The sequence below is a fragment of the Pristiophorus japonicus genome, chromosome 19 (genome assembly GCF_044704955.1).
Source record: "Pristiophorus japonicus isolate sPriJap1 chromosome 19, sPriJap1.hap1, whole genome shotgun sequence".
Lineage (NCBI taxonomy): Eukaryota > Metazoa > Chordata > Chondrichthyes > Pristiophoridae > Pristiophorus > Pristiophorus japonicus.
The window spans coordinates 56,253,324-56,273,394 of record NC_091995.1 but is presented as its reverse complement, the minus strand read 5'-3'; the positions used below and the strand labels follow the sequence as shown (position 1 = coordinate 56,273,394).

Genomic DNA, 20,071 nt, shown 5'->3' with positions numbered 1-20,071 from the left:
AGGACACACACTGGGGTAGGGTGATTTAGGGACACACACTGGGGTAGGGGGATTTAGGACACACTGCGGTAGGGGGATTTAGGACACACACTGGGGTAGGGGGATTTAGGACACACACTGGGGTAGGGGGATTTAGGGGACACACTGGGGTAGGGGGATTTAGGACACACTGGGGTGGGGGGATTTAGGGACACACACTGGGGTAGGGGGATTTAGGACACACTGGGGTCGGGGGATTTAGGGACATACACTGGGGTAGGGGGATTTAGGACACACACTGGGGTAGGGGGATTTAGGAACACACACTGGGGTAGGGGGATTTAGGACACACACTGGGGTAGGGAAATTCAGGGACACACTGGGGTATGGGGATTTAGGACACACACTGGGGTAGGGGGATTTAGGACACACACTGGGGTAGGGGGATTTAGGGACACACTGGGGCAGGGGGATTTAGGACACACACTGGGGTCGGGGGATTTAGGGACACACTGGGGTAGGCGGATTTAGGGACACACTGGGGTAGGTGGATTTAGGACACACACTGGGGTAGGGAGATTTAGGGACACACTGGGGTAGGGGGATTTAGGACACACTGGGGTAGGGGGATTTAGGACACACACTGGGGTAGGGGGATTTAGGGGACACACTGGGGTAGGGGGATTTAGGACACACTGGGGTAGGGGGATTTAGGGACACACACTGGGGTAGGGGGATTTAGGACACACTGGGGTAGGGGGATTTAGGGACACACACTGGGGTAGGGGGATTTAGGGACACACACTGGGGTCGGGGGATGTAGGAACACACTGGGGTAGGGGGATTTAGGGACACACTGGTGTAGGGGGATTTAGGGACACACTGGGGTAGGGGGATTTAGGGACACACTGGGGTAGGGGGATTTAGGGACACACTGGGGTAGGGGGATTTAGGGACACACTGGGGTAGAGGGATTTAGGACACACACTGGGGTAGGGGGATTTAGGACACACTGGGGAAGGGGGATTTAGGACACACACTGGGGTAGGGGGATTTAGGGACACACTGGGGTCGGGGGATTTAGGACACACTGGGGTAGGGGGATTTAGGACACACTGGGGTCGGGGGATTTAGGGACACACTGGGGTAGGGGGATTTAGGTACACACTGGGGTAGGGGGATTTAGGTACACACTGGGGTAGGGGGATTTAGGGACACACTCTGAGGTAGGGGGATTTAGGGACACACTGGGGTAGGGGGATTTAGGACACACTGGGGTAGGGGGATTTAGGGACACACTGGGGTCGGGGGATTTAGGGACACACTGGGGTAGGGGGATTTAGGACACACTGGGGTCGGGGGATTTAGGGACACACTGGGGTAGGGGGATTTAGGACACACACTGGGGGAGGGGGATTTAGGACACACTGGGGTAGGGGGATTTAGGGACACACTGGGGTAGGGGGATTTAGGGACACACTGGGGTAGGGGGATTTAGGGTACACTGGGGTGGGGGGATTTAGGACACACACTGGGGTAGGGAAATTCAGGGACACACTGGGGAAGGGGGATTTAGGACACACTGGGGTAGGGGGATTTAGGACACACACTGGGGTAGGGGGATTTAGGACACATACTGGGGTAGGGGGATTCAGGACACACACTGGGGTAGGGGGATTTAGGGACACACACTGGGGTAGGGGGATTTAGGACACACACTGGGGTAGGAAAATTCAGGGACACACTGGGGTAGGGGGATTTAGGACACACACTGGGGTAGGGGGATTTAGGACACACACTGGGGTAGGGGGATTTAGGGACACACACTGGGGTAGAGGGATTTAGGACACACACTGGGGTAGGGAAATTCAGGGACACACTGGGGTAGGGGGATATAGGACACACACTAGGGTAGGGGGATTTAGGGACACACTGGGGTTGGGGGATTTAGGACACACACTGGGGTAGGGGGATTTAGGGACACACTGGGGTAGGGGGATTTAGGGACACACTGGGGTAGGGGGATTTAGGGACACACTGGGGTAGGGGGATTTAGGGACACACTGGGGTAGGAGGATTTAGGGACACACACTGGGGTAGGGGGATTTAGGGACACACACTGGGGTAGGGGGATTTAGGACAAACACTGGGGTAGGGGGATTTAGGGACACACACTGGGGTAGGGGGATTTAGGGACACACTGGGGAAGGGGGATTTAGGGACACACTGGGGAAGGGGGATTTAGGGACACACACTGGGGTAGGGGGATTTAGGACACACACTGGGGTAGGGGGATTTAGGGACACACTGGGGAAGGGGGATTTAGGGACACACTGGGGAAGGGGGATTTAGGGACACACACTGGGGTAGGGGGATTTAGGACACACACTGGGGTAGGGGGATTTAGGGACACACTGGGGTAGGGGGATTTAGGACACACACTGGGGTAGGGGGATTTAGGACACACACTGGGGTAGGGGGATTTAGGGACACACTGGGGAAGGGGGATTTAGGGACACACACTGGGGTAGGGGGATTTAGGGACACACTGGGGTAGGGGAATTTAGGACACTCTGGGGTAGGGGAATTTAGGGACACACTGGGGAAGGGGGATTTAGGGACACACACTGGGGTAGGGGGATTTAGGACACACACTGGGGTAGGGGGATTTAGGACACACTGGGGTAGGGGGATTTAGGGACACACACTGGGGTAGGGGGATTTAGGACACACACTGGGGTAGGGTGATTTAGGGACACACACTGGGGTAGGGGGATTTAGGACACACTGCGGTAGGGGGATTTCGGACACACACTGGGGTAGGGGGATTTAGGACACACACTGGGGTAGGGGGATTTAGGACACACTGGGGTAGGGGGATTTAGGGACACACACTGGGGTAGGGGGATTTAGGACACACACTGGGGTAGGGGGATTTAGGACACACACTGGGGTAGGGGGATTCAGGGACACACACTGGGGTATGGGAATTTAGGACACTCTGGGGTAGGGGGATTTAGGACACACACTGGGGTAGGGGGATTTAGGGACACACTGGGGTAGGCGGATTTAGGGACACACTGGGGTAGGTGGATTTAGGACACACACTGGGGTAGGGAGATTTAGGGACACACTGGGGTAGGGGGATTTAGGACACACTGGGGTAGGGGGATTTAGGACACACACTGGGGTAGGGGGATTTAGGGGACACACTGGGGTAGGGGGATTTAGGACACACTGGGGTAGGGGGATTTAGGGACACACACTGGGGTAGGGGGATTTAGGACACACTGGGGTAGGGGGATTTAGGGACACACACTGGGGTAGGGGGATTTAGGGACACACACTGGGGTCGGGGGATGTAGGAACACACTGGGGTAGGGGGATTTAGGGACACACTGGTGTAGGGGGATTTAGGGACACACTGGGGCAGGGGGATTTAGGGACACACTGGGGTAGGGGGATTTAGGGACACACTGGGGTAGGGGGATTTAGGACACACACTGGGGTAGGGGGATTTAGGACACACTGGGGAAGGGGGATTTCGGACACACACTGGGGTAGGGGGATTTAGGGACACACTGGGGTCGGGGGATTTAGGACACACTGGGGTCGGGGGATTTAGGACACACTGGGGTAGGGGGATTTAGGACACACTGGGGTCGGGGGATTTAGGACACACTGGGGTCGGGGGATTTAGGACACACTGGGGTAGGGGGATTTAGGACACACACTGGGGTAGGGGGATTTAGGGGACACACTGGGGTAGGGGGATTTAGGACACACTGGGGTAGGGGGATTTAGGGACACACACTGGGGTAGGGGGATTTAGGACACACTGGGGTAGGGGGATTTAGGGACACACACTGGGGTAGGGGGATTTAGGGACACACACTGGGGTCGGGGGATGTAGGAACACACTGGGGTAGGGGGATGTAGGAACACACTGGGGTAGAGAGATTTAGGACACACACTGGGGTAGGGGGATTTAGGACACACTGGGGTAGGGGGATTTAGGGACACACTGGGGTAGGGTGATTTAGGGACACACTGGGGTAGGGGGATTTAGGACACACTGGGGTAGGGGGAGTTAGGACACACTGGGGTCGGGGGATTTAGGGACACACACTGGGGTCGGGGGATTTAGGGACACACACTGGGATAGAGGGATTTAGGACACACACTGGGGTAGGGGGATTTAGGACACACACTGGGGTAGGGGGATTTAGGGACACACTGGGGTAGGGGGATTTAGGACACACACTGGGGTAGGGGGATTTAGGACACACACTGGGGTAGGGGGATTTAGGGACACACTGGGGAAGGGGGATTTAGGGACACACACTGGGGTAGGGGGATTTAGGACACACACTGGGGTAGGGGGATTTAGGGACACACACTGGGGTAGGGGGATTTAGGACACACTGCGGTAGGGGGATTTAGGACACACACTGGGGTAGGGGGATTTAGGACACACACTGGGGTAGGGGGAATTAGGGGACACACTGGGGTAGTGGGATTTAGGACACACTGGGGTGGGGGGATTTAGGGACACACACTGGAGTATGGGGATTTAGGACACACTGGGGTAGGGGGATTTAGGGACACACACTGGGGTAGGGGGATTTAGGACACACACTGGGGTAGGGGGATTTAGGGACACACACTGGGGTAGGGGGATTTAGGACACACACTGGGGTAGGGAAATTCAGGGACACACTGGGGTATGGGGATTTAGGACACACACTGGGGTAGGGGGATTTAGGACACACACTGGGGTAGGGGGATTTAGGGACACACTGGGGCAGGGGGATTTAGGACACACACTGGGGTAGGGGGATTTAGGGACACACTGGGGTAGGCGGATTTAGGGACACGTTGGGGTAGGTGGATTTAGGACACACACTGGGGTAGGGAGATTTAGGGACACACTGGGGTAGGGGGATTTAGGACACACTGGGTTAGGGGGATTTAGGACACACACTGGGGTAGGGGGATTTAGGGGACACACTGGGGTAGGGGGATTTAGGACACACTGGGGTAGGGGGATTTAGGGACACACACTGGGGTAGGGGGATTTAGGACACACTGGGGTAGGGGGATTTAGGGACACACACTGGGGTAGGGGGATTTAGGGACACACACTGGGGTCGGGGGATGTAGGAACACACTGGGGTAGGGGGATTTAGGGACACACTGGTGTAGGGGGATTTAGGGACACACTGGGGTAGGGGGATTGAGGACACACTGGGGTAGGGGGATTTAGGGACACACACTGGGGTAGGGGGATTTAGGGACACACACTGGGGTAGGGGGATTTAGGACACACACTGGGGTAGGAGGATTTAGGACACACTGGGGAAGGGGGATTTAGGACACACACTGGGGTCGGGGGATTTAGGGACACACTGGGGTAGGGGGATTTAGGGACACACTGGGGTCGGGGGATTTAGGGACACACTCTGAGGTAGGGGGATTTAGGGACACACTGGGGTAGGGGGATTTAGGACACACTGGGGTAGGGGGATTTAGGGACACACTGGGGTCGGGGGATTTAGGGACACACTGGGGTAGGGGGATTTAGGGCACACTGGGGTAGAGGGATTTAGGACACACAGTGGGGTAGGGGGATTTAGGCACACACTGGGGTAGGGGGATTTAGGGACACACTGGGGTCGGGGGATTTAGGACACACTGGGGTCGGGGGATTTAGGGACACACTGGGGTCGGGGGTTTTAGGGACACACTGGGGTAGGGGGATTTAGGGACACACACTGGGGTAGGGGGATTTAGGGACACACACTGGGGTAGGGGGATTTAGGGACACACTGGGGTAGGGGGATTTAGGGACACACTGGGGTAGGGGGATTTAGGACACACACTGGGGTAGGGGGATTTAGGACACACTGGGGAAGGGGGATTTAGGACACACACTGGGGTAGGGGGATTTAGGACACACTAGGGTAGGGGGATTTAGGACACACTGGGGTAGAGGGATTTAGGACACACAGTGGGGTAGGGGGATTTAGGGACACACTGGGGTAGGGGGATTTAGGACACACTGGGGTAGGGGGATTTAGGACACACACTGGGGTAGGGGGATTTAGGGGACACACTGGGGTAGGGGGATTTAGGACACACTGGGGTAGGGGGATTTAGGGACACACACTGGGGTAGGGGGATTTAGGGACACACACTGGGGTCGGGGGATGTAGGAACACACTGGGGTAGGGGGATTTAGGGACACACTGGGGTAGGGGGATTTAGGGACACACACTGGGGTAGGGGGATTTAGGGACACACACTGGGGTCGGGGGATGTAGGAACACACTGGGGTAGGGGGATTTAGGGACACACTGGGGTAGGGGGATTTAGGGACACACTGGGGTAGGGGGATTTAGGGACACACTGGGGTAGGGGGATTTAGGGACACACTGGGGTAGGGGGATTTAGGGCACACTGGGGTAGAGGGATTTAGGACACACAGTGGGGTAGGGGGATTTAGGCACACACTGGGGTAGGGGGATTTAGGGACACACTGGGGTCGGGGGATTTATGACACACTGGGGTAGGGGGATTTAGGGACACACACTGGGGTAGGGGGATTTAGGGACACACTGGGGTAGGGGGATTTAGGGACACACTGGGGTAGGGGGATTTAGGACACACACTGGGGTAGGGGGATTTAGGACACACTGGGGAAGGGGGATTTCGGACACACACTGGGGTAGGGGGATTTAGGGACACACTGGGGTCGGGGGATTTAGGACACACTGGGGTCGGGGGATTTAGGACACACTGGGGTAGGGGGATTTAGGACACACTGGGGTAGGGGGATTTAGGACACACTGGGGTCGGGGGATTTAGGACACACTGGGGTCGGGGGATTTAGGACACACTGGGGTAGGGGGATTTAGGACACACACTGGGGTAGGGGGATTTAGGGGACACACTGGGGTAGGGGGATTTAGGACACACTGGGGTAGGGGGATTTAGGGACACACACTGGGGTAGGGGGATTTAGGACACACTGGGGTAGGGGGATTTAGGGACACACACTGGGGTAGGGGGATTTAGGGACACACACTGGGGTCGGGGGATGTAGGAACACACTGGGGTAGGGGGATGTAGGAACACACTGGGGTAGAGAGATTTAGGACACACACTGGGGTAGGGGGATTTAGGACACACTGGGGTAGGGGGATTTAGGGACACACTGGGGTAGGGTGATTTAGGGACACACTGGGGTAGGGGGATTTAGGACACACTGGGGTAGGGGGAGTTAGGACACACTGGGGTCGGGGGATTTAGGGACACACACTGGGGTCGGGGGATTTAGGGACACACACTGGGATAGAGGGATTTAGGACACACACTGGGGTAGGGGGATTTAGGACACACACTGGGGTAGGGGGATTTAGGACACACACTGGGGTAGGGGGATTTAGGACACACACTGGGGTAGGGGGATTGAGGGACAGACACTGGGGTAGGGAGATTTCGGGACACACACTGGGGTAGGGGGATTTAGGGACACACACTGGGGTAGGGGGATTTAGGACACACTGGGGTAGGGGGATTTAGGACACACACTGGGGTAGGGGGATTTAGGGACACACTGGGGTAGGGGGATTTAGGGACACACTGGGGTAGGGGGATTTAGGGACACACTGGGGTAGGGGGATTTAGGGACATACAGGGGTAGGGGGATTTAGGGACACACTGGGGTAGGGGGATTTAGGACACACTGGGGTCGGGGGATTTAGGGACACACTGGGGTAGGGGTTTTAGGACACACACTGGGGTAGGGAAATTCAGGGACACACTGGGGTAGGGGGATTTAGGACATACTGGGGTCGGGGGATTTAGGACACACACTGGGGTAGGGGGATTTAGGACACACACTGGGGTAGGGGGATTTAGGACACACACTGGGGTAGGGGGATTTAGGGACACACACTGGGGTAGGGGGATTTAGGACACACACTGGGGTAGGGAAATTCAGGGACACACTGGGGTAGGGGGATATAGGACACACACTGGGGTAGGGGGATTTAGGGACACACTGGGGTAGGGAGATTTAGGACACACACTGGGGTAGGGGGATTTAGGGACACACTGGGGTAGGGGGATTTAGGGACACACTGGGGTAGGGGGATTTAGGGACACACTGGGGTAGGGGGATTTAGGGACACACTGGGGTAGGAGGATTTAGGGACACACACTGGGGTAGGGGGATTTAGGACACACTGGGTTAGGGGGATTTAGGACACACACTGGGGTAGGGGGATTTAGGGACACATTGGGGTGGGGAGATTTAGGGACACACTGGGGCAGGGGGATTTAGGACAAACACTGGGGTAGGGGGATTTAGGACAAACACTGGGGTAGGGGGATTTAGGGACACACTGGGGTAGGGGAATTTAGGGACACACTGGGGAAGGGGGATTTAGGGACACACACTGGGGTAGGGGGATTTAGGACACACACTGGGGTAGGGGGATTTAGGACACACTGGGGTAGGGGGATTTAGGGACACACACTGGGGTAGGGGGATTTAGGACACACACTGGGGTAGGGTGATTTAGGGACACACACTGGGGTAGGGGGATTTAGGACACACTGCGGTAGGGGGATTTAGGACACACACTGGGGTAGGGGGATTTAGGACACACACTGGGGTAGGGGGATTTAGGGGACACACTGGGGTAGGGGGATTTAGGACACACTGGGGTGGGGGGATTTAGGGACACACACTGGGGTAGGGGGATTTAGGACACACTGGGGTCGGGGGATTTAGGGACATACACTGGGGTAGGGGGATTTAGGACACACACTGGGGTAGGGGGATTTAGGAACACACACTGGGGTAGGGGGATTTAGGACACACACTGGGGTAGGGAAATTCAGGGACACACTGGGGTATGGGGATTTAGGACACACACTGGGGTAGGGGGATTTAGGACACACACTGGGGTAGGGGGATTTAGGGACACACTGGGGCAGGGGGATTTAGGACACACACTGGGGTCGGGGGATTTAGGGACACACTGGGGTAGGCGGATTTAGGGACACACTGGGGTAGGTGGATTTAGGACACACACTGGGGTAGGGAGATTTAGGGACACACTGGGGTAGGGGGATTTAGGACACACTGGGGTAGGGGGATTTAGGACACACACTGGGGTAGGGGGATTTAGGGGACACACTGGGGTAGGGGGATTTAGGACACACTGGGGTAGGGGGATTTAGGGACACACACTGGGGTAGGGGGATTTAGGACACACTGGGGTAGGGGGATTTAGGGACACACACTGGGGTAGGGGGATTTAGGGACACACACTGGGGTCGGGGGATGTAGGAACACACTGGGGTAGGGGGATTTAGGGACACACTGGTGTAGGGGGATTTAGGGACACACTGGGGTAGGGGGATTTAGGGACACACTGGGGTAGGGGGATTTAGGGACACACTGGGGTAGGGGGATTTAGGGACACACTGGGGTAGAGGGATTTAGGACACACACTGGGGTAGGGGGATTTAGGACACACTGGGGAAGGGGGATTTAGGACACACACTGGGGTAGGGGGATTTAGGGACACACTGGGGTCGGGGGATTTAGGACACACTGGGGTAGGGGGATTTAGGACACACTGGGGTCGGGGGATTTAGGGACACACTGGGGTAGGGGGATTTAGGTACACACTGGGGTAGGGGGATTTAGGTACACACTGGGGTAGGGGGATTTAGGGACACACTCTGAGGTAGGGGGATTTAGGGACACACTGGGGTAGGGGGATTTAGGACACACTGGGGTAGGGGGATTTAGGGACACACTGGGGTCGGGGGATTTAGGGACACACTGGGGTAGGGGGATTTAGGACACACTGGGGTCGGGGGATTTAGGGACACACTGGGGTAGGGGGATTTAGGACACACACTGGGGGAGGGGGATTTAGGACACACTGGGGTAGGGGGATTTAGGGACACACTGGGGTAGGGGGATTTAGGGACACACTGGGGTAGGGGGATTTAGGGTACACTGGGGTGGGGGGATTTAGGACACACACTGGGGTAGGGAAATTCAGGGACACACTGGGGAAGGGGGATTTAGGACACACTGGGGTAGGGGGATTTAGGACACACACTGGGGTAGGGGGATTTAGGACACATACTGGGGTAGGGGGATTCAGGACACACACTGGGGTAGGGGGATTTAGGGACACACACTGGGGTAGGGGGATTTAGGACACACACTGGGGTAGGAAAATTCAGGGACACACTGGGGTAGGGGGATTTAGGACACACACTGGGGTAGGGGGATTTAGGACACACACTGGGGTAGGGGGATTTAGGGACACACACTGGGGTAGAGGGATTTAGGACACACACTGGGGTAGGGAAATTCAGGGACACACTGGGGTAGGGGGATATAGGACACACACTAGGGTAGGGGGATTTAGGGACACACTGGGGTTGGGGGATTTAGGACACACACTGGGGTAGGGGGATTTAGGGACACACTGGGGTAGGGGGATTTAGGGACACACTGGGGTAGGGGGATTTAGGGACACACTGGGGTAGGGGGATTTAGGGACACACTGGGGTAGGAGGATTTAGGGACACACACTGGGGTAGGGGGATTTAGGGACACACACTGGGGTAGGGGGATTTAGGACAAACACTGGGGTAGGGGGATTTAGGGACACACACTGGGGTAGGGGGATTTAGGGACACACTGGGGAAGGGGGATTTAGGGACACACTGGGGAAGGGGGATTTAGGGACACACACTGGGGTAGGGGGATTTAGGACACACACTGGAGTAGGGGGATTTAGGGACACACTGGGGAAGGGGGATTTAGGGACACACTGGGGAAGGGGGATTTAGGGACACACACTGGGGTAGGGTGATTTAGGACACACACTGGGGTAGGGGGATTTAGGGACACACTGGGGTAGGGGGATTTAGGACACACACTGGGGTAGGGGGATTTAGGACACACACTGGGGTAGGGGGATTTAGGGACACACTGGGGAAGGGGGATTTAGGGACACACACTGGGGTAGGGGGATTTAGGGACACACTGGGGTAGGGGAATTTAGGACACTCTGGGGTAGGGGAATTTAGGGACACACTGGGGAAGGGGGATTTAGGGACACACACTGGGGTAGGGGGATTTAGGACACACACTGGGGTAGGGGGATTTAGGACACACTGGGGTAGGGGGATTTAGGGACACACACTGGGGTAGGGGGATTTAGGACACACACTGGGGTAGGGTGATTTAGGGACACACACTGGGGTAGGGGGATTTAGGACACACTGCGGTAGGGGGATTTCGGACACACACTGGGGTAGGGGGATTTAGGACACACACTGGGGTAGGGGGATTTAGGACACACTGGGGTAGGGGGATTTAGGGACACACACTGGGGTAGGGGGATTTAGGACACACACTGGGGTAGGGGGATTTAGGACACACACTGGGGTAGGGGGATTCAGGGACACACACTGGGGTATGGGAATTTAGGACACTCTGGGGTAGGGGGATTTAGGACACACACTGGGGTAGGGGGATTTAGGGACACACTGGGGTAGGCGGATTTAGGGACACACTGGGGTAGGTGGATTTAGGACACACACTGGGGTAGGGAGATTTAGGGACACACTGGGGTAGGGGGATTTAGGACACACTGGGGTAGGGGGATTTAGGACACACACTGGGGTAGGGGGATTTAGGGGACACACTGGGGTAGGGGGATTTAGGACACACTGGGGTAGGGGGATTTAGGGACACACACTGGGGTAGGGGGATTTAGGACACACTGGGGTAGGGGGATTTAGGGACACACACTGGGGTAGGGGGATTTAGGGACACACACTGGGGTCGGGGGATGTAGGAACACACTGGGGTAGGGGGATTTAGGGACACACTGGTGTAGGGGGATTTAGGGACACACTGGGGCAGGGGGATTTAGGGACACACTGGGGTAGGGGGATTTAGGGACACACTGGGGTAGGGGGATTTAGGACACACACTGGGGTAGGGGGATTTAGGACACACAGTGGGGTAGGGGGATTTAGGGACACACTGGGGTAGGGGGATTTAGGGACACACTGGGGTAGGGGGATTTAGGACACACACTGGGGTAGGGGGATTGAGGACACACACTGGGGTAGGGGGATTGAGGACACACTGGGGTAGGGGGATTTAGGGACACACACTGGGGTAGGGGGATTTAGGACACACATTGGGGTAGGGGGATTTAGGACACACTGGGGAAGGGGGATTTAGGACACACACTGGGGTAGGGGGATTTAGGGACACACTGGGGTCGGGGGATTTAGGACACACTGGGGTAGGGGGATTTAGGGACACACTGGGGTAGGGGGATTTAGGGACACACTGGGGTAGGGGGATTTAGGACACACACTGGGGTAGGGGGATTGAGGACACACACTGGGGTAGGGGGATTGAGGACACACTGGGGTAGGGGGATTTAGGGACACACACTGGGGTAGGGGGATTTAGGACACACACTGGGGTAGGGGGATTTAGGACACACTGGGGAAGGGGGATTTAGGACACACACTGGGGTAGGGGGATTTAGGGACACACTGGGGTCGGGGGATTTAGGACACACTGGGGTAGGGGGATTTAGGACACACTGGGGTAGGGGGATTTAGGGACACACTGGGGTAGGGGGATTTAGGGACACACTGGGGTAGGGGGATTTAGGGACACACTGGGGTAGGGGGATTTAGGGACACACTGGGGTAGGGGGATTTAGGACACACACTGGGGTAGGGGGATTTAGGACACACTGGGGAAGGGGGATTTAGGACACACACTGGGGTAGGGGGATTTAGGGACACACTGGGGTCGGGGGATTTAGGACACACTGGGGTAGGGGGATTTAGGACACACTGGGGTCGGGGGATTTAGGGACACACACTGGGGTAGGGGGATTTAGGACACACACTGGGGTAGGGGGATTTAGGACACACACTGGGGTAGGGGGATTTAGGACACACACTGGGGTAGGGAAATTCAGGGACACACTGGGGTATGGGGATTTAGGACACACTGGGGTAGGGGGATTTAGGACACACACTGGGGTAGGGGGATTTAGGGACACACTGGGGCAGGGGGATTTAGGACACACACTGGGGTAGGGGGATTTAGGGACACACTGGGGTAGGCGGATTTAGGGACACACTGGGGTAGGTGGATTTAGGACACACACTGGGGTAGGGAGATTTAGGGACACACTGGGGTAGGGGGATTTAGGACACACTGGGGTAGGGGGATTTAGGACACACACTGGGGTAGGGGGATTTAGGGGACACACTGGGGTAGGGGGATTTAGGACACACTGGGGTAGGGGGATTTAGAGACACACACTGGGGCAGGGGGATTTAGGGACACACTGGGGTAGGGGGATTTAGGGACACACACTGGGGTAGGGGGATTTAGGGACACACACTGGGGTCGGGGGATGTAGGAACACACTGGGGTAGGGGGATTTAGGGACACACTGGTGTAGGGGGATTTAGGGACACACTGGGGTAGGGGGATTTAGGACACACAGTGGGGTAGGGGGATTTAGGGACACACTGGGGTAGGGGGATTTAGGACACACACTGGGGTAGGGGGATTTAGGACACACACTGGGGTAGGGGGATTTAGGGACACACACTGGGGTAGGGGGATTTAGGACACACACTGGGGTAGGGGGATTTAGGACACACTGGGGAAGGGGGATTTAGGACACACACTGGGGTAGGGGGATTTAGGGACACACTGGGGTCGGGGGATTTAGGACACACTGGGGTAGGGGGATTTAGGACACACTGGGGTCGGGGGATTTAGGGACACACTGGGGTCGGGGGATTTAGGGACACACTGGGGTAGGGGGATTTAGGGACACACTGGGGTCGGGGGATTTAGGACACACTGCGGTAGGCGGATTTAGGACACACACTGGGGTAGGGGGATTTAGGGGACACACTGGGGTAGGGGGATTTAGGACACACTGGGGTAGGGGGATTTAGGGACACACACTGGAGTAGGGGGATTTAGGACACACTGGGGTAGGGGGATTTAGGGACACACACTGGGGTAGGGGGATTTAGGACACACACTGGGGTAGGGGGATTTAGGGACACACACTGGGGTAGGGGGATGTAGGAACACACTGGGGTAGGGGGATTTAGGGACACACTGGGGTAGGGGGATTTAGGGACACACTGGGGTAGGGGGATTTAGGACACACTGGGGTAGGGGGATTTAGGACACACACTTGGATAGGGGGATTTAGAGACACACTGGGGTAGGGGGATTTAGGACACACACTGGGGTAGGGGGATTTAGGGGACACACTGGGGTAGGGGGATTTAGGACACACTGGGGTAGGGGGATTTAGGGACACACACTGGGGTAGGGGGATTTCGGACACACTGGGGTAGGGGGATTTAGGGACACACACTGGGGTAGGGGGATTTAGGGACACACACTGGGGTCGGGGGATGTAGGAACACACTGGGGTAGAGGGATTTAGGTCACACAGTGGGGTAGGGGGATTTAGGGACACACTGGGGTAGGGGGATTTAGGGACACACTGGGGTCGGGGGATTTAGGACACACTGGGGTAGGGGGATTTAGGACACACTGGAGTAGGGGGATTTAGGGACACACTGGGGTAGGGGGATTTAGGACACACTGGGGTAGAGGGATTTAGGACACACACTTGGATAGGGGGATTTAGGGACACACTGGGGTAGGGGGATTTAGGACACACACTGGGGTAGGGGGATTTAGGACACACACTGGGGTAGGGGGATTTAGGACACACACTGGGGTAGGGGGATTTAGGACACACTGGGGAAGGGGGATTTAGGACACACACTGGGGTAGGGGGATTTAGGGACACACTGGGGTAGGGGGATTTAGGGACACACTGGGGTAGGGGGATTTAGGGACACACTAGGGTAGGCGGATTTAGGGACACACACTGGGGTAGGGGGATTTAGGACACACTGGGGTAGGGGGATTTAGGGACACACTGGGTTAGGGGTATTTAGGGACACACTGGGGTAGGGGGATTTAGGACACACTGGGGTCGGGGGATTTAGGGACACACTGGGGTCGGGGGATTTCGGACACACACTGGGGTAGGGGGATTTAGGACACACTGGGGTCGGGGGATTTAGGGACACACTGGGGTAGGGGGATTTCGGACACACACTGGGGTAGGGGGATTTAGGACACACTGTGGTAGGGGGATTTAGGGACACACACTGGGGTAGGGGGATTTAGGACACACTGGGGTAGGGGGATTTAGGGACACACACTGGGGTAGGTGGATTTAGGACACACACTGGGGTAGGGGGATTTAGGGACACACACTGGGGTTGGGGGATTTAGGACACACACTGGGGTAGGGGGATTTAGGACACACTGGGGTAGGGGGATTTAGGACACACTGGGGTAGGGGGATTTAGGACACACCGGGGTAGGGGGATTTAGGACACACACTGGGGTCGGGGGATTTAGGACACACTGGGGTAGGGGGATTTAGGACACACTGGGGTAAGGGGATTTACGACACACACTGGGGTAGGGGGATTTAGGGACACACACTGGGGTAGGGAGATTTCGGGACACACACTGGGGTAGGGGGATTTAGGACACACACTGGGGTAGGGGGATTTAGGGACACACTGGGGTATGGGGATTTAGGACACACTAGGGTAGGCGGATTTAGGGACACACACTGGGGTAGGGGGATTTAGGGACACACTGGGGTAGGGGGATTTCGGGACACACTCTGAGGTAGGGGGATTTAGGGACACACTGGGGTAGGGGGATTTAGGACACACTGGGGTAGGGGGATTTAGGGACACACTGGGTTAGGGGTATTTAGGGACACACTGGGGTAGGGGGATTTAGGACACACTGGGGTCGGGGGATTTAGGGACACACTGGGGTAGGGGGATTTAGGACACACTGGGGTAGGGGGATTTAGGGACACACACTGGGGTAGGGGGATTTAGGACACACTGGGGTCGGGGGATTTAGGGACACACTGGGGTAGGGGGATTTCGGACACACACTGGGGTCGGGGGATTTAGGGACACACTGGGGTAGGGGGATTTCGGACACACACTGGGGTAGGGGGATTTAGGACACACTGTGGTAGGGGGATTTAGGGACACACACTGGGGTAGGGGGATTTAGGGACGCACTGGGGGAGGGGGATTTAGGACACACTGGGGTAGGGGGATTTAGGGACACACACTGGGGTAGGTGGATTTAGGACACACTGGGATAGGGGGATTTAGGACACACACTGGGGTAGGGGGATTTAGGGACACACACTGGGGTAGGGGGATTTAGGACACACACTGGGGTTGGGGGATTTAGGACACACTGGGGTAGGGGGATTTAGGACACACTGGGGTAGGGAGATTTCGGGACACACACTGGGGTAGGGGGATTTAGGACACACACTGGGGTAGGGGGATTTAGGGACACACTGGGGTATGGGGATTTAGGACACACTGGGGTAGGGGGATTTAGGGACACACACTGGGGTAGGGGGATTTAGGGACACACTGGGGTAGGGGGATTTAGGGACACACTCTGAGGTAGGGGGATTTAGGGACACACTGGGGTAGGGGGATTTAGGACACACTGGGGTCGGGGGATTTAGGGACACACTGGGGTCGGGGGATTTAGGGACACACTGGGGTAGGGGGATTTAGGACACACTGGGGTCGGGGGATTTAGGGACACACTGGGGTAGGGGGATTTAGGACACACACTGGGGTAGGGGGATTTAGGACACACTGGGGTAGGGGGATTTAGGGACACACTGGGGTAGGGGGATTTAGGGACACACTGGGGTCGGGGGATTTAGGGACACACTGGGGTAGGGGGATTTAGGGACACACTGGGGTCGGGGGATTTAGGGACACACTGGGGTCGGGGGATTTAGGACACACACTGGGGTAGGGGGATTTAGGACACACTGGGGTCGGGGGATTTAGGGACACACTGGGGTAGGGGGATTTAGGGACACACTGGGGTAGGGGGATTTAGGACACACACTGGGGTAGGGGGATTTAGGACACACTGGGGTAGGGGGATTTAGGACACACACTGGGGTAGGGGGATTTAGGGACACACACTGGGGTCGGGGGATTTAGGGATACACTGGGGTAGGGGGATTTAGGACACACACTGGGGTAGGGGGATTTAGGACACACACTGGGGTAGGGGGATTTAGGACACACTGGGGTAGGGGGATTTAGGACACATACTGGGGTATTACACACTGTTACTGTCCCTGTGTATATTGCACACTGTTACTGACCCTGTGTATATTACATAGTTACTGTCCCTGTGCATATTACACACAGTTACTGACCCTGTGTATATTACACACTGTTACTGGCCCTGTGTATATTACACACTGTTACTGTCCCTGTGTATATTACACAGTTGCTGTCCCTGTGCATATTACACACAGTTACTGACCCTGTGTATATTACACACTGTTACTGGCCCTTAGTATATTACACACTGTTACTGTCCCTGTGTATATTACACAGTTACTGTCCCTGTGCATATTACACACTGTTACTGTCCCTGTGTATATCACCCCATTCCTTACCTTGTTGTGATAATATTTGTGCTCGTATTCCTCAATCGGTTTCCCATCCAGCAGGATCTCCCCTGACTGAGGTAGATAAAAGCGCTCCAGCAGACACACGCAGGTGGTCTTACCCCCGCCAGACGGACCCACCAGGGCCGTGATCTCCCCAGGCCGCAGCTTGAAGGACACATTCTGAAAACAAATGGTGTCAGATGTCATTACAAGTTTTAGACAGTCTCTGAGGTCCCTCCCATCAGTGGAGGCCATTCAGCCCCTCGAGCCTGTTCCACCATTTAGTTCAACCATGGCTGAACAGCTGTGAAATGTTCAACTTACCCCCGGCCTCAACAGCTTTGTGTGTGAGAGTGTTCCAGATCTCCACTGCCCTTTGTGTGAAGAAATGCTCCCTGACATCAGGCCTGAATCTAATTAGAAAGCTATGCCCCCACGTTGTGGACACCCCCACCAGAGTGTCTCTCTATTTACCTTATCAGCTCATTAAATCAGTTCTTCTCTTCGATAGTCCAGGGAATACAAGCCATGGTTATACAACCTGTCCTTGTAATTGATCCTCTCACCCCCGGTATCATTCTGCTCAATTTGCACTGGACCCCATCCAAGATCAATCTATCCTTCCCGCAGTGCAGGGCCCAGCACTGAACACAGCGCTCCAGATGGGGTGTAACCAGAGTTTTATAGAGCTGGAGCTTAACTTCCCCCCCATCCCTCTGTATTGTAGCCCTGGAGATAAAGGCCCACCTTCCATCAGACTTTTAATTATTTTTTGTACCAGCTTTGAGTGATTTCTGTCCTTGGGCCCTAAATCTCTCTGCACATGCACAGTTCTCAGCCTCTCACCATTTAGAAAATACTCTAACCGATCTGTCTCGGGTCCAAAGTGGACGACCTCACACTTTCCCACAGTGAACTCCATCTGTTGCTGTTGTACCCACACTTAATCTAAGCATGTCTCTGAAACTTCCTGCTCCCACCTACATAACTTTCTGTCCCACGAACTTAGCGTCATCTGCAAACTTTGATATACAACTCTCCCCTCCTTCATCCAAGTCAGTTATAAATGTGGTGAAAAGCTGTGCCCCAGAACAGATCCCTGGGGATACCACTGGTCATATCCCACCAATCAGAGTATGTACCTTCCTCCCCACTCCCTGTCTCCCACCTCCCAAACAATTTCCTCACCAAGTCAACGGACCAGCTCAATTCCAGCCACCCTCATGTTGCTAAGTCTCTTGTGTGGAACCTGAGTGAAAGCCTTCTGGAAATCGATATAAATAACGTCCACAGACACTCCCCCACCTACCTCCTCAGTGACCCCTTCAACATCATCGACTAGATTAGTCAGACCTGACTTACCGTTAACATGTTGCTAAGTCTCTTGTGTGGAACCTGAGTGAATGCCTTCTGGAAGTCGATATAAATAACATCACAGACACTCGCCACCTACCTCATCAGTGCCCTCCTGGCTGGTGTGGACCATTACTTCCTCTCACCAACGTACCGCGCTCCTGCAGAATGATATGATACCAAAGAGCCACCGTACCTTCAAGACTGGGGTGTCTGGTCGCTTGGGGTAGGCGAACGTCACATTCCTGAACTCAAGGTTAGCCTTTAGCCTTTGGGGGGCCAGCGTCCCCACTGTGGAAATGGCAGGTTTGCGATCCATGTACTCGAAAACTTTCTCCGAGGCCCCCACAGCTTTCTTCACATTGGGGTAGACAGACAGAAGGACCTGATGTCGGACACAGAGGGATACAACGTTAGCACAGCGTGAGGGACTTGAACAAGTCAGAAACTTTAACACCACATCCCTTCAGCTAAAAGCAGGACGCAGCGACACAGCCTCACAGAGGGAGCCCCGAGCCATAATACATTGGCCTTCCCCACAACCTCTACCCTACTCAGTCCTTCAGGACACATCGGCAAGTGAGAGGTGACCCACACCGATGGTGGAGGGGGGGGGGAGTGGCTTTTTCATCAGACGGAGAGGCTCTGGTCATCAGACGGAGAGGCTCTGGTCATCAGACGGAGAGGCTCTGGTCATCAGACGGAGAGGCTCTGGTCATCAGACGGAGAGGCTCTGGTCATCAGACGGAGAGGCTCTGGTTATCAGACGGAGAGGCTCTGGTCATCAGATGGAGAGCATCTGGTTAAATGTCACCCGAGAACAATCTTCCATCACTCACCTCGACAGACTGTGTGAATTGCAACTCATACAGGATGAAGGAGACGAGATCCCCACTCGAGATGTGTCCAGACGCCACCAGACGGCCTCCATAGTACAGCAGACTGACCTTCAGTACCAGGCCCGAGAGCTGGGACAGGATCGAGAGAGAACAGATTACAGAGCTGTCCCACACTGGGACAGGAGGGTGAGGGAACAGATTACAGAGCTGTGCCACACTGGGACA

At 55.6% G+C, this 20,071-nt stretch overlaps 1 protein-coding gene across 1 annotated transcript in view; it reads right to left on the bottom strand.

Moving 5' to 3' along the window:
- LOC139229877 (antigen peptide transporter 1-like) overlaps positions 1-20,071 on the bottom strand; it is a 264,121-nt gene that overhangs the window by 202,124 nt on the left and 41,926 nt on the right. The window contains 3 exon segments of the mRNA XM_070861510.1: positions 17,661-17,834; positions 19,204-19,392; positions 19,847-19,975. Of these exon segments, the coding sequence (XP_070717611.1) occupies positions 17,661-17,834; positions 19,204-19,392; positions 19,847-19,975 (492 nt within the window).